Source organism: Salmo salar, chromosome ssa17 (assembly GCF_905237065.1).
Source record: "Salmo salar chromosome ssa17, Ssal_v3.1, whole genome shotgun sequence".
Taxonomy (NCBI): domain Eukaryota; kingdom Metazoa; phylum Chordata; class Actinopteri; order Salmoniformes; family Salmonidae; genus Salmo; species Salmo salar.
The window spans coordinates 66,441,682-66,457,761 of NC_059458.1; the positions used below are offsets into that span (position 1 = coordinate 66,441,682).

General features: G+C 42.9%; 1 protein-coding gene across 4 annotated transcripts in view; it reads right to left on the bottom strand.

Moving 5' to 3' along the window:
• Nucleotides 1–748: 748 nt before the first annotated feature.
• LOC106576445 (apoptotic protease-activating factor 1) overlaps nucleotides 749–16,080 on the bottom strand; it is a 75,663-nt gene continuing 60,331 nt past the window's right edge. For all 4 annotated transcript variants that reach the window (XM_045699999.1, XM_045699997.1, XM_045699998.1 and 1 more), the window contains one exon: nucleotides 749–3,641. In XM_045699999.1, the coding sequence (XP_045555955.1) occupies nucleotides 3,495–3,641 (147 nt within the window). In that variant the 3' untranslated portion in view covers nucleotides 749–3,494. The remainder of the gene's footprint in view (nucleotides 3,642–16,080) is intronic.

Genomic DNA, 16,080 nt, shown 5'->3' on the forward strand with positions numbered 1-16,080 from the left:
AGCTTATGCCTGCCCATAGCATAACCCCACCACTAGCATGGAGCACTCTGATCACAACATTGACATCAGCAAACTGCTCGCTCTGCCACACAACGCCATACACGCCACCATCTGCCCTGTACAGTGGAAACTGGGATTCATCTGTGAAGAGCACACTTCTCCAGCGTGCCAGTGGCCATCGAAGGTGAGCATTTGCCCACTGAAGTCGGTTGTGACGCCGAACTGCAGTCAGGTCAAGACCCTGGTGAGGACGATGAGCACACAGATGAGCTTCCCTGAGACGGTTTCTGACAGTTTGTGCAGAAATTATTCGATTGTGCAAACCCACAGTTTCATCAGCTGTCCGGGTGGCTGATCTCAGATGATCCCGCAGGTGAAGAAGTTGGATGTGGAGGTCCTGGGCTGGTATGGTTACACGTGGTCTGCAGTTGTGAGGCCGGTTGGACGTACTTCCAAATTCTCTAAAACAATGTTGGAGGAGGCTTATGGTAGAGAAATGAATATCCAATACTGCATTCCTGTAGTCAGTACGCCAATTGCACTTCCTCAAAACTTGAGACATCTGTGGCATTGTGTTGTGTGACAAAACTGCACATTTTAGAATGGCCTTATATGTAATGATTATGCTGTTTAATCAGCTTCTTGATATGCTACAGCTGTCAGGTGGATGGATCATCTCGGCAAAGGAGAAATGCTCACTAAAAAGGATGTAAACAAATTTGTTAAAGAAATAGGCTTTTTGTGCGTGTGGAAAATTTCAGGAATGTTTTATTTCAGCTCATGAAACCAACACTTTACATGTTGCGTTTTTTTGTTCAGTGTAGATCAAATACTACCCTATGCTCTGGACGGTGAACAACAAATGATTTAATGATAAATTAAGAGGAGTAAGTAAGCCACCTGCTGTCATAGAATGTTTTATTCTCTAAGGTATTATAAATTACACAGCACACACAAGCACTTTACCATAACAGTATTCATGTCCTGAGATCACCTCAAGACTTCACAGATTTGATTGACAGGGAGAGACCTCCTCTGATGATTGACTTGCACACTGAGTTTAAAGCACCAATAGGTAAGAGCACATGTTCTAACTTTAAAAACAAGGCCCAGATTGAATACTTTGGAAACACATCCTTCCTTTCAATAACCACAGATATTAAATGACTCTGGATTGTCAGCCATGAAGTGGAAGCAATCGGTCAGCTATTCAATAGCGTCAGATCAGAGATGAAATCAAGCAATGATGGAAGGAAGGAAGGACGCATTGTCAAAGTATTGGAAGAAGGCCATGTCCTTGATATAGACCACAAGAGAAAAATCATAGTGCCTTCCTATAAAGCTCACTAGAGCGTGGCTCAGTAGTAATAAGAAAACAAAATGTATGAAAGCAAGATATATACAATAAAAAAAGGACTTGTACAAAAAAAACAGGCGCTATAGATACAATTACTGTAGAAAATGTCCTAAATAGTATTGAACTTGATAGTAAACATAGTCGACAGATGCTATTCTGACAAATGCCTTTGGTCAAGGTTTGAATTACTCATTGGCTCTAGAAAGTGGGCTGAACCAATACAATATTTTTTTGCATTTATGGCGGTAACCTGACTTGTTGATAACATTGCAAACCAGCCAGGTCACCTGTTATACAAGTCAGTATTTGACATCCATCCAAGTCTGAAGATGTTGGGAGATGACGTGGAAACCGGCCACTAGGGGGGAAACAGTAGGCGCTGTTACCTTCAATTAGGTTTTGGTTTTGCTAGGGCGTTGTGGACAGGGATGGCGGATGGGCGGAAGCATCTCCCTCTGATTCCAAAGGTTGCAAGTTTGAATACAGCAATAGAAAGTTAAGCCTAACCCAAACCTTAACCCTTACCTTAACCATTCAGAGTTAACACCTAACCTTAAGAATATGGAGTTAATGCCTGGACTTTACCTTAAACACTTTGAACTTTGACGTTTGGAACATCTTTGAAATTTGACGTTTAGAACATCTTTGAAATTTGACGTTTGGAACATCTTTGAAATTTTACGTTTAGAACATCTTTGAAATTTGACGTTTGGAACATCTTTGAAATTTGACGTTTAGAACATCTTTGAAATTTGACATTTGGAACATCTTTGAAATTTGACGTTTAGAACATCTTTGAAATTTGACGTTTGGAACATCTTTGAAACTTGACGTTTAGAACATCTTTGAAATTTGACGTTTGGAACATCTTTGAAATTTGACGTTTGGAACATCTTTGAAATTTGATGTTTAGAACATCTTTGAAATTTGACGTTTGGAACATCTTTGAAATTTGACGTTTGAGAAACATGGATGAACGTCTAATTCTGACATGAGACTGTGAGAGCTGGTTTGCTGCAAAAATCCCTATCATTTGGACCTTTCCTTTACTTTCCCACATTTTCCTTAGTATATGTCCCCTTTAAAAACATTAATGCTGGACTCCTTAATGGTGAAACAGCCACATCCGTTTGTGATATTACAACAACAAAGAAGTTACTGGAAACGACCAACAGTTTTCCCCCTCAGACATCAGTGCATGCGCGATAAAAGAGCACAATATGTCCTGCTATTAGTTTTACCATGCTGTGTGACGCTCCTCAGCCCGGACAACAACAAAAAAACAGTGGTGGGGAGGCTTTCCCATACTGCGGACTCCATCTTTAAGGCTTTAGTTACTCCAAATACACAGGTTTAGACCTTTACATTTTTACATTTTAGTCAACTGACGCTCTTATCCAGAGCAACTTACAGGAGCAAATTAGGTTAAGTGCGTTGCTGAAGGGCATAGAGAGATTTTTCACCCAGTCGGCTCAGAGATTCGAACCAGCAACCTTTAGGTTACTGGCCCAATGCTCTTAATCGCTAGGCTCCCTGCTGCCCGAACTTCACAGGGAAAAATACATGTACTTTGTTTAAGACGACAGAAGACACTCATGACCATTTGCAGAGTGCCACGACATCAACAAAGCAAAAGACTCATTGTGCACTTAGAAATACAAAACCAATTCACTGTGTTTGACATCATCACTGTAGAATCACAACAGATAATACTGGTGCATTTCATTATAGCATAGATTATCCTAGTTAAAAAGAGGATAGCAAAATCTGTCCATATTGCATGCAATTTACCCCAGTGCAGTAAGAATCAAATGCATTTTTGCTATGGTCCCCTGATACAATAAGAAAAGCATAATAGTTAATTTTGTCAGGATATGAATTTTGTTGTGATTGTTTTGACTGTTATGGCATGCAGAAGAAGGCAGAGCAGGAGAAATGATGTATTTCTTCCTTTAGCAGATCTCCTGTTCGTCACCTCCTCTGATCTGAGAACGCAGGCTAAAGCAACATGGCAGATGACTAACAGACATTGGCTCTCACCTGTCTGGCTCTTTCAGATCAATGCAAGGAGAGGAGACGAGAACTATTTCTATTATTGAGCTACGCCCCCTTTAGACTAATGAGCTATGCCTCCCTCTCATTCCACCTTCTTCAGGACGTAGAGGATTCCGATATTGTCGATGGTGACGAAGGTGGAGAAGTCAGGTGACACATGGATCCTTTTCAGATTGGCTCCTGTTGGGTAGAAGGTCTGGAGGGCCTCCCCTTTCTCCACGTTCCACCACTATGAGGGAGAGCGAGAGAGAGAGCAGGGGCAAGAGAGGGAGAGTGAGAGAGAATGAGAGAGGGTGAGAGAGACAGACAGAGAGAGAGAGTTATCAGTTTAAGTGTGTCTCTAAGCTCCTACCACTGATGTACAGTACCCTGTAAGAGCCCTTCTGATAAATAGATCAGTGATGCAGTTTGGTCTTGTCAGCCCCACACACACACACACACGGTTTTGCTAACCGATTCTATTTAATGCGACCTGATATGTTGTAATTTTTTCATTGAAGTTCCACCTCTCAGAATTCACTATCCACCACCAAGTCAATCGTATCAAGTGTGCACGCGTGAGGCGTCTCAAACGAAGACATGCCAATCTTCCACATTTCCCAGAATAATATTCATATTCGCTCTTTTATCAAGCCAATGAAAAACAGACAGTATCATCACACCACTTATCTCCCTGCAGAACATATTTCAACTTCCTCAATTCCATTAGTGGAAGGGAGAAACCTAGCAGCTTCTAAGACCCAGCTGTTATTGTGGGTCTGAGGAAAAACCAGGACAAGTCAGACTGTAAGACCCAGCTGTTATTGTGGGTCTGAGGAAAAACCAGGACAAGTCAGACTGTAAGACCCAGCTGTTATTGTGGGTCTGAGGAAAAACCAGGACAAGTCAGACTGTAAGACCCAGCTGTTATTGTGGGTCTGAGGAAAAACCAAGCCAAGTCAGACTGTAAGACCCAGCTGTTATTGTGGGTCTGAGGAAAAACCAGGCCAAGTTAGACTGTAAGACCCAGCTGTTATTGTGGGTCTGAGGAAAAACCAGGCCAAGTCAGACTGTAAGACCCAGCTGTTATTGTGGGTCTGAGGAAAAACCAGGACAAGTCAGACTGTAAGACCCAGCTGTTATTGTGGGTCTGAGGAAAAACCAGGACAAGTCAGACTGTAAGACCCAGCTGTTATTGTGGGTCTGAGGAAAAACCAGGCCAAGTCAGACTGTAAGACCCAGCTGTTATTGTGGGTCTGAGGAAAAACCAGGACAAGTCTGTCTCCGAGAGAGTGTGTGCAGCGTCAACTGTTGCAGAATTAGTAGTAGTATGCTTGTACCATCGTACTGAAGTACACACACATTCTCACACACAGACACATGTACGCACGCACAAACACACCACAGACACAGAAATATTAATGAATCATAGAAACTCCTCAAACACACAAAAGGGGTCTCATTTTCCATTCCCCTGCAAGTACAGCTTGCAAATGAGACCCCTTTTGTGTGTTTGAGGAGTTTGTATCATTCATTAATGTGTGTGTGGTGTGTCTGACTGTCTGCCACTCTGTACCCCCCCATCTCTAGTCTATGAGTGTGAGGCCCATGCTGTGTAATGGCTCTGTCTGTTCACTACAAACCTCTGCAGGGGTTTAGGCCACGGTCAGTGGAATACCAACACCACTGTGTGTGCAGCTTATGGAGCGGGCTGCAGTGAAGTGGGGTGACTGACCTCCATAGGGCCTCAAGCTGACTATTCTAGATCTATGAAGACTGAGGAATGGAGGGTCTCATTAAAACAAATAGGAGGAACAACAGGATGTCTGTTTTGACTTAATGAGGTATGCTTCTGTGGAGAAGAGAGGGAGAGATGGAGGGAAGGAGAGAAGGAGGGCAGGAGAGATGGAGAAGGTCCGGTAGATGATTCCCTTTCAGATCCCTGTGTGTCACTCACACACACAGCGGTTACATAACCATGCAACACAACAAGACAAAGGTCTTCAATATTTAACACCACTAAGATCTCTCTCTGTCTCTAAATTCATCTCTTTCTCTCCATCTCTCATTTTATTCTCTCCCCCCTCCATTTCCAGAGGAGAGATAGACAGTGAGGTGAGTCAGTAATAAAGAAACCCTGTACTGTAGCTGTAAGACTGCTGATTCTAATCCCAGACTGGGCAACACAGATATGGACCCATGGATATAGATAGTTACTGCTTTCAGCAGTGCTCTTAACCCTAGATAACTCTAGGTAGTGCTGCACTTGGAGTGGTGTGTGTGTGTGTGTGTGTGTGTGTGTGTGTGTGTGCGTGCGTCCATGTGGCCTGCCTGTTGACAACAGAGAAGGTTTCTGTAGTAACAGATGGATATAAAAATAAAGTACTATTCTTCCTATTTGACAGCTTCTCGTGATGGAGGAGGTGGTACCCCATACAGAGAGGAAAGTGTGATTAAGTCTCGGAGGAAAGAAAAATAGCTCCCCCCACACACACTCATGTGCGCACAAAACTCCTAGTCTCTCAAACTCATCAATCTCTCTTGTAAATATCCTTTGATCGAAAGACAACCAGCAAGGGATGAGAATAAAGACAGACAACCAGCAAGGGATGAGAATAAAGACAGACCACCAACAAGGGATTAGAATAAAGACAGACAACCAACAAGGGATTAGAATAAAGACAGACAACCAACAAGGGATTAGAATAAAGACAGACCACCAACAAGGGATTAGAATAAAGACAGACAACCAACAAGGGATTAGAATAAAGACAGACAACCAACAAGGGATTAGAATAAAGACAGACAACCAGCAAGGGATTAGAATAAAGACAGACCACCAACAAGGGATTAGAATAAAGACAGACAACCAACAAGGGATTAGAATAAAGACAGACCACCAACAAGGGATTAGAATAAAGACAGACCACCAACAAGGGATTAGAATAAAGACAGACAACCAGCAAGGGATTAGAATAAAGACAGACCACCAACAAGGGATTAGAATAAAGACAGACAACCAACAAGGGATTAGAATAAAGACAGACAACCAACAAGGGATTAGAATAAAGACAGACAACCAGCAAGGGATTAGAATAAAGACAGACCACCAACAAGGGATTAGAATAAAGACAGACAACCAACAAGGGATTAGAATAAAGACAGACCACCAACAAGGGATGAGAATAAAGACAGACCACCAACAAGGGATTAGAATAGACAGACAACCAACAAGGGATTAGAATAGACAGACAACCAACAAGGATTAGAATAGACAGACAACCAACAAGGATTAGAATAAAGACAGACAACCAACAAGGGATTAGAATAAAGACAGACCACCAACAAGGGATTAGAATAAAGAGACAACCAGCAAGGGATTAGAATAAAGACAGACAACCAACAAGGGATTAGAATAAAGACAGACAACCAACAAGGGATTAGAATAAAGACAGACAACCAACAAGGGATTAGAATAAAGACAGACCACCAACAAGGGATTAGAATAAAGACAGACAACCAACAAGGGATTAGAATAAAGACAGACCACCAACAAGGGATTAGAATAAAGACAGACCACCAACAAGGGATTAGAATAAAGACAGACCACCAACAAGGGATTAGAATAAAGACAGACCACCAACAAGGGATTAGAATAAAGACAGACCACCAACAAGGGATTGGAAGAGACCGAATAAAGAGAACGAGAATGACACAGAGGAGAAGAGAGGCCTTCACTCCACATCCTCCAAACTCTAACCCCAGAGAGAGAGAGAGAAAAGAGAGAGAGAGGAGAGAGAATGTGGTTCCTGCTAAAGGTGTCAGCATGCTTCAGTTCGGCTGATGCCTAGCCGAACACGGCTAGCTGAACCGAACGAGTGTGCTCGCATACTGCCTTGAAAGACCTATGCTTGAAAGAGGAGGAAAAAGCTGAAATAGTACTGTTTGTCCATTTTGACATGCCGTAGCCAGGATATACTTCCTCAAAATAGTCTGAATTATTCCAAGAAATCTGTCATTAATTTTGACGTTTTACCGAAGAGATCTTAGTCGTGCAATTTTACATCTAAGATGTTTGGTGCAGCATCAATTTTACATCTAAGATGTTTGGTGCAGCATCAATTTTACATCTAACTAAGATGTTTGGTGCAGCATCAATTTTACATCTAGATGTTTTGTGCAGCATCAATTTTACATCTAAGATGTTTGCTGCAGTATTTTTCAATGAAACAATGTGCTGGGGACAGTGTGTACATGTGGGATACATGATGCGGGGGAAGACAGGGGCAAGGGAGGGAACGAACATGACAGGGACAGAGTCACTGTACTATAGGTACACACAGAAACACACAGACTACAAGAGGAGCCTTATTTGACAAAGGTCTAATGACCACCAAGAGAATACTGCAGTACAAGTCATGATGGAATGTGTGTGTGTCCTCTATAGAACAGATGGTGCTGCTGATATGAACACTATTACTGTGCTGCCATTGATTTATGATGGTGTTAGCGAAGCAGAAAGATGCAATGTCCTGGTGTGTGTGTGTGCGCGCATACGTGTACTGTAAGCTGTGTTTTTGTTTGTGTGCTTGTAACTTGTGTGTGTGTGTTTGTGCCATCTTGAGTTCTCATGAGTTATAAAACTTTTCAATCCAACAGCACAGCTTGCTGCCCCCTCCTGCCAAGTCTTCTAAAATTAACACTAATGATGATGATATCTGCATGGATATACTAATATAGAATAACAACCAGTCTAACACACACACACACACACACACACACACACACACACACACACACACACACACACACACACACACTAAATGTGTTAGTATATGTACTGTATGTGTGTCTAGTGAGTATTAGCTTATGCTAATACAGTACACTAGAATGAGCCCGTCTGTGTCAGTATGTGAATATGCAGGCTTGTATACTGAGAGCACGTTTGTGTGTGTCAGTATGTGAATATGCAGGCTTGTATACTGAGAGTACATTTGTGTGTGTCAGTATGTGAATATGCAGGCTTGTATACTGAGAGTACGTTTGTGTGTGTCAGTATGTGAATATGCAGGCTTGTATACTGAGCGTATGTTTGTGTCAGTATGTGTAGGTACAACCATAACCCAGTCCACTGGAATAAACTGGCTGTGACAGGTGCTTGCAGCTTTTGCAGAGCTGAGCAGGTCTGTCTATTGAAGCTGCCCAGACTTACATGATAGAAACACAGCCTGCCTGGCCCAGTCACAACACAACAGAGTGTGTATGTGTGTGTGTGAGTGAGAGAGAGAGAGAGTTGGATGGGAGGAGAGAGAGAGAGAGAGAAAGAGGGAGAGAGATGGAGAGGCAGGTGTTTATATGTGTGTGAGCAATTTCTTTCACACTCAGACAAAGTGCCCAGGGATAATGCGTACAGTTCCCTTGCTCTTTTTCAACTCCTACAGGCTCTGGGAAAAGGTAGCCACAGGAAAGGAGATGGAGGGAGAGAGATGATCAAATAAAAGGTGAGAGAACTGTGAGTGAACTAGGTGAATACCAGTACACTGTAGGCCTATATTACAACTGTACACTGATGTACAAAATATTAACAACACCTCCCTAAATTTTGCCCTCAGAAAAGCCTCATTTTGTCGGGGCATGGACTCTACAAGGTGTCAAAAGCGTTCCACAGGGATGCTGGCCCATGTTGACTTCAATGCTTCTCACAGTTGTGTCAAGTTGGCTGGACGTCTTTTGGGTGGTGGACCATTCTTGACACAAACGGGAAACTGTTGAGTGTGAAAAACCCAGCAGTGTTGCAGTTCTTGACTCAAACTGGTGCGTCTGGTACCTACTACCATAACCCGTTCAAAAGGCACTTAAATATTCACCCTCTGAATGGCACACACACAATCCATGTCTCAATTGTCTCAAGGCTTAAAAATCCTTATTTAACCTGTCTCCTCCCTTTCATCTACAGTCGTGGCCAAAAGTTTTAAGAATGACACAAATATTAATTTCCAAAGTTTGCTGCTTCAATGTCTTTAGATATTTCTGTCAGATGTTACTATGGAAAACGGAAGTATAATTACAAGCATTTCATAAGTGTCAAAGGCTTTTACTGACAATTACATGAAGTTGATGCAAAGAGTCAATATTTGCAGTGTTGACCCTTCTTTTTCAAGACCTCTGCAATCCGCCCTGGCATGCTGTCAATTAACTTCTGGGCCACATCCTGACTGATGGCAGCCCATTCTTGCATAATCAATGCTTGGAGTTTGTCAGAATTTGTGGGTTTTTGTTTGTCCACCTGCCTCTTGAGGATTGACCACAAGTTCTCAATGAGATTAAGGTCTGGGGAGTTTCCTGGCCATGGACCCAAAATATCGATGTTTTGTTCCCTCAGCCACTTAGTTATCACTTTTGCCTTATGGCAAGGTGCTCCATCATGCTGGAAAAGGCATTGTTTGTCACCAAACTGTTCCTGGATGGTTGGGAGAAGCTGCTCTCAGAGGATGTGTTGGTACCATTTTTCATTCATGGCTGTGTTCTTAGGCAAAATTGTGAGTGAGCCCACTCCCTTGGCTGAGAAGCAACCTCACACATGAATGGTCTCAGGAGGCTTTACTGTTGGCATGACACAGGACTGATGGTAGCACTCACCTTGTCTTCTCCGGACAAGCTTTTTTCCGGATGCCCCAAACAATCGGAAAGGGGATTCATCAGAGAAAATGACCCAGTCCTCAGCAGTCCAATCTCTGTACCGTTTGCAGAATATCAGTCTGTCCCTGATGTTTTTCCTGGAGAGAAGTGGCTTCTTTGCTGCCCTTCTTGACACAAGGCCATCCTCCAAAAGTCTTCGCCTCACTGTGCGTGCAGATGCACTCACATCTGCCTGCTGCCAATCCTGAGCAAGCGCTGTACTGGTGGAGCCCCGATCCCGCAGCTGAATCAACTTTAGGAGACGTTCCTGGTGCTTGCTGGACTTTCTTGGGCACCCTGAAGCCTTCTTCACAACAATTGAACCGCTCTCCTTGAAGTTCTTGATGATCCAATAAATTGTTGATTTAGGTGCAATCTTACTGGCAGCAATATCCTTGCCTGTGAAGCCCTTTTTGTGCAAAGCAATGATGACGGCACGTGTTTCCTTGCAGGTAACCATAGTTGACAGAGGAAGAACAATGATTCCAAGCACCACCCTCCTTTTGAAGCTTCCAGTCTGTTATTAGAACTCAATCAGCATGACAGTGATCTCCAGCCTTGTCCTCGTCAACACTCACACCTGTGTTAACGAGAGAATCACTGACATGATGTCAGCTGATCCTTATGTGGCAGGGCTGAAATGCAGTGGAAATGTTTTTTGGGGATTCAGTTCATTTGCATGGCAAAGAGGGACTTTGCAATTAATTGCAATTCATCTGATCACTCTTCATAACATTCTGGAGTATATGCAAATTGCCATCATACAAACTGAGGCAGCAGACTTTGTGAAAATGTATATTTGTGGCCAAAAGTTTTGAGAATGACACGACTGTACATTGATTGAAGTGGATTTAACAAGTGACATCAATACGCTTTTACCTGGAATGACTTGGTCAGTATATGTCATAGAAAGAGCATGTTCCTAATGTTTTGTACACTCAGTGTATGTATGCCAATGCCAGTGTGTGTGTGTGTGTGTGTGTGTGTGTGTGTGTGTGTGTGTGTGTGTGTGTGTGTGTGTGTGAGCACCCAGGACCAAGCGGAGAGAGAGGGAAACTGTCTGACACAACAGCTGCATTATTCAACAAAGGATCCACCCATTGAAATATTGATGCACAGTTAATCCTTTAACTCCTCCCCTCCTCCATCTCTCTCTCCCTATATTGTTCTCTCAGTCTTCCTGTCTCATTCTTTCTTGCCCTGTCTCCAAGTCTTTTTTTTTGACCTCCCTCTCTCCATCCCTTCCTCTCCCTATCTCTCCACCTCCTCTCTCTCTCTCGGAAAGGATGGCATTGTCTCAATTTCTATATGCATATGTACTCTGTCCTGGCAACACCGTGTGTGTGTGTGTGTGTGTGTGTGTGTTTCTCTGTCTCCACCTACCTCTACCTTTCCCACTCTTCCCTAACCTTAACCCTCTACCTGTGTGTGTGTGTCTCTGTCTGTCTGCGTGTCTGTCTGTCTGTGTGTGTCTGCAGGTGTGCGTGTGTGTGTGTCTGTGTTTCTCTCCTGTCTCCACCTACCTTTCCCTCGCTTCCCTAATGTTAACCCTCTACCTTTCCCTCTCTTCCCTAACCCTTTCCCTTTCCCTCTCTTCCCTTTCCCTTTCCCTCTCTTCCCTAACCCTTTCCCTCTCTTCCCTAACCCTTTCCCTCTCTTCCCTAACCCTTTCCCTCTCTTCCCTAACCCTTTCCCTCTCTTCCCTAACCCTTTCCCTCTCTTCCCTAACCCTTTCCCTCTCTTCCCTAACCCTTTCCCTCTCTTCCCTAACCCTTTCCCTCTCTTCCCTAACCCTTTCCCTCTCTTCCCTAACCCTTTCCCACATCTTGCCGCTCTTCCTCTCCACCATCTCGTCCTGGGGTGTAAGGTATAACATGTCCCCTCTCTCTCCCACAGCCAAAGACAATTAACCCAGGTTTAATGAGAGGAGAGCATGGGAACAACAGGCTTTGGGGGGATAAATATTTTACTACATCATGTGTTTACGCCATGAGCCTGGGAAGAGATATACTGTAGCTAGGCCAAACTCAGGGCTGCCAACCAAATGGCACCCTGGTCAAAAGTAGTGTACTATAAACGGAATAGGGTACCTTTTGGGACATAGCAAAGGCTGAACAAGGCTCTAGCTGAAGAAGAAGAAGAATACTTTATTAGTTCAACCGAGACAGAAATGAGTCTGCTTTTACCAAACCCCACGGTTTCATCGCTGCTTGCTGAAAGATCTGTCTCCCTGTCTCCCTGTCTGTTAGAGACCGACAGTCTGCACTCCTAAACTACCAGTCATTTTGTACCTGACATAATATGCTTTATACATTAGAATATACACACACACACACACACACACGTACGTACGTACGTACGTACGTATGTGTGTGTGTGTGTGTGTGTACAGGCAAACACACATTAAGTTGGAGAAGCTGGAGCAGAGAGCAGCCAATGAGCAGTTTGGGTGGTCCTTACTCAAGGGAACGTTGACAATAGCTGGCTCTTTCAAAGACCGAGATGTAGCTTTTGATCTTGGAATCAGAAAAATATGAACATAAATATAATAACTGTATGGTGTCTGATCGTAATTCTATCCGAAATACACAATTAATTTATACAAAAACACAAGCCTAAAAACAAAACCTCAAACAAAAATCACAAAAAACACCCACCCCATACCCACATCCACACAAAGCCACCACATAGCACAGAACTGTGATGTGACAGGCAGTGTGTGTGTATTTTTAGAGGCATGTCTCTGCTCTGCGTGGAGTGTGGCATGGCTCTCCTGCAGCTTCTCTGTTGGGAACTATCAGTACGTGGTGTTATGGCTGGGGAGGAACAACAGATCTACACTGACAAGGTTCTCTCCTACTGACTCACTCCACCATGTCTGATCGGAGGACTTCATCCAATCTATTTACCGACATAGATTGTGGTGTAAGAGTGCTGTATCTACAAGCATTAGAAAATGCACCGTTGTCATGGGAAGGCAACAGAGCCTTTTTATTACTAAACTAGGTGTTTGTGACGTTAAATCGGGAGACTAAACGGACCAATCAGCATAATATACATTTCTTGTCCAATATTGTTAGGCGACTGACTATTAAACATTATTAACAGGGTTTCAGCAACAAGATATTTACAGATGGATTATTTAGCTTTATGGGGGACAGAGATCACACAATGTACCTCCATATCTCTCTCTTCCTAACTCCCACCCTTCCTTCTCTATGATTCTCTCCCTCACGAATGTAGTCTTTATTTTCTCCCCCTTTCCACCTCTCCAGGGGAAGGTCATATTAACCTTGACTCCTCTCACTCCCCACCTGGGTCTTATTAGCACAGACTAGACCCGATCAGACCAGACAGACAAGAGAAGCAGAAAGCTCTCATATTTTACCCAATTCTTACCCCTGTTCAGCAGCCTATGATGGAAGGAGAGAGAGATTGAGAAAGGGGTTCTAATGGGGAGATGAAAAGTGAAAGAAACAGAGAATGAACACCTGAGAGAGAGGGAGAAACAGACAGAGAAAGAGAGAGAGAGAGCCACAAAGTGAGTGAGTAAAAGAGAGAGTGAGAGAAAGACAGACAGACAGAGGTAGAGAGTGAGAGAGGAGAGATACCATTAGTAGGAGAGCGTGAGAGACGTCCTATGGGGAACAGAGAGATGGAGAGCAACAACAGCGAGTGTGAAAAGGTGAGATAAGGTTGGATATCTTCTCTTGGTCTTCAATCACCTAGAGAAGAGAAGTGAGGTCTGACAACACTACCGACAGGCAACTGCCTTCATCTAAACTCCCCACATCCATCTACAGTACTGTGTGTGTGTCTACGTATGTGTGTGTGTGTCTGTATTTTTAGACGTATGTGTGTCTCTGTGTGTGTGTGTATGTCTGTACACGTGTGTGTCAGTGCATGATTCATGTGAGAGTACCTAGGGAAATGAATGAAGGTTAAATAAGGATGCTATGAGATCTGGGGATATGTTTGATAAATGTGGGTATATTGAGAAAACAGAACATACAGTGCCTTCAGAAAGTAGTCATAATTTCTGGCTGTAACACAACAAAATGTGGAATAAGTTAACAAAACTTTATGTCTGTATTTCATTTTCAATAAATTAGCTAACATTTCTTAAAACATGTTTCCACTTTGTCATTATGGGTTATTGTGTGTACATGGGTGAGAATTATTATTCCCATAACCCATAATGACAAAGTGGAAACATGTTTTAAGAAATGTTAGCTAATTTATTGAAAATGAAATACAGACATTTCTAATTTACATAAGTATTCACACCCGAGTCAATACTTTGTAGAAGCACCTTTGGCAGCGATTACAGCTGTGAGTCTTTCTGGGTAAGTTAGGATTTTGCCTGTGCTTACCTCCATTACATTTCTTTTTTATCCTGAAAAACTCACTAGTCCTTTACGATTAGGAGCATACCCATAACATAATGCAGCCACCACTATGCTTGAAAATATGGAGAGTGGTACTCAGTGGCGACCCGTCATTTAGGGCATGTTATTTTGGCATTAATTCATGTCACATATCAGTTCGCAAACAATGTATATATATTTTTTTATAATATTGAGTTAATAAAGCCGCATACAAACATGGTCTCTTTCTTGAGTAAGGCAGCTCCAAAATGCAGGCGTTTCAGCCTAGCTCAGTGCTTTCTGTGGTGGAGGGGCAGCTAGCGGAATATACAGAGCATAGGCGTTGGTAATCTTCTTTAGTTGTGCTGTGATTGGCTCAGTGTTCTGTCACTCATGGGAACACTACGTCACCGCAGAATCTACAGGGAAAGCTAGGCAGTTTATGTCCCCTTGGGTACTGCCATAGATTTACATTAGAAGTGCCTATTTAAGAAGGCTCAAGGTCATTGGCCACAGATAAAATGACATCAAATCACGTTATATCTACCGTAGCTTTGATTGGATCATGTTACTTTCAAAATCTTAGCTAGGAAGCTAGACAAGCAGTCATCACCATGAACCACGTCGACAATCTACTGGAAAATCCTTCTCCATCCTTGCAATATGAAGATAAATTATAGATAAAACGTATCGGTGCTCATCGGCCATTGGACATAAACATTACACAACAAGTTGGAAATCGCAAGTTCAACAATGAGTGGTTTGGAAGGAATCAGTAGCTAACTGCAAGCGTTGCAAAGCAATCACCATTTTGCTTCGCCTGCCTGCTATTCGGTGGAGAGGGTGTGTGGTCCAAGTCTGGGTTTAAGGATTTAAATCATCTGTCTGAAATGGTCTCTTTTCCAAGCTTAAAACGATAAACATTCACTCGCAACACCATGGGCCAGAAAAGGTTGAATACATTAGCCATGCTGTCCATCCAGCATGACTTCTTCCGTGTTTAAGACAACTGGGAACTCTGGGGAAAAAAACTAGCTCCAACTTGGAAACATTTTGAACGGTCATCCAACATAGAATTCCACACCGGGAACTTGGGCCTCTTTCTAGCGCTCCGACCTGAAATTCACGGACATCATGATTCAACCTTCTTTTTGTTTTTTTAGAGTTCCCAGTTACCTTGAAAACACCTTTGATGACAAAATTTGCCCACAAGAAGGACCGCCACGCCACCTTCCTGTTCAAGTAAGCACAACAACGGTCTAAAAATGTATGCTGCTGCATAAATTAGCTCATGTGCTTTTATTCACGAGGAAGGGATACTATATAATGTTGTTGGGTCTGTAACCATGAGGAGGGGATACTATATAATGTTGTTGGGTCTGTAACCATGAGGAAGGGATACTATATAATGTTGTTGTGTCTGTAACCATGAGGAGGGGATACTATATAATGTTGTTGGGTCTGTAACCATGAGGAAGGGATACTATATAATGTTGTTGGGTCTGTAACCATGAGGAGGGGATACTATATAATGTTGTTGGGTCTGTAACCATGAGGAAGGGATACTATATAATGCTGTTGGGTCTATAACCATGAGGAGGGATACTATATAATGTTGTTGGGTCTGTAACCATGAGGAAGGGA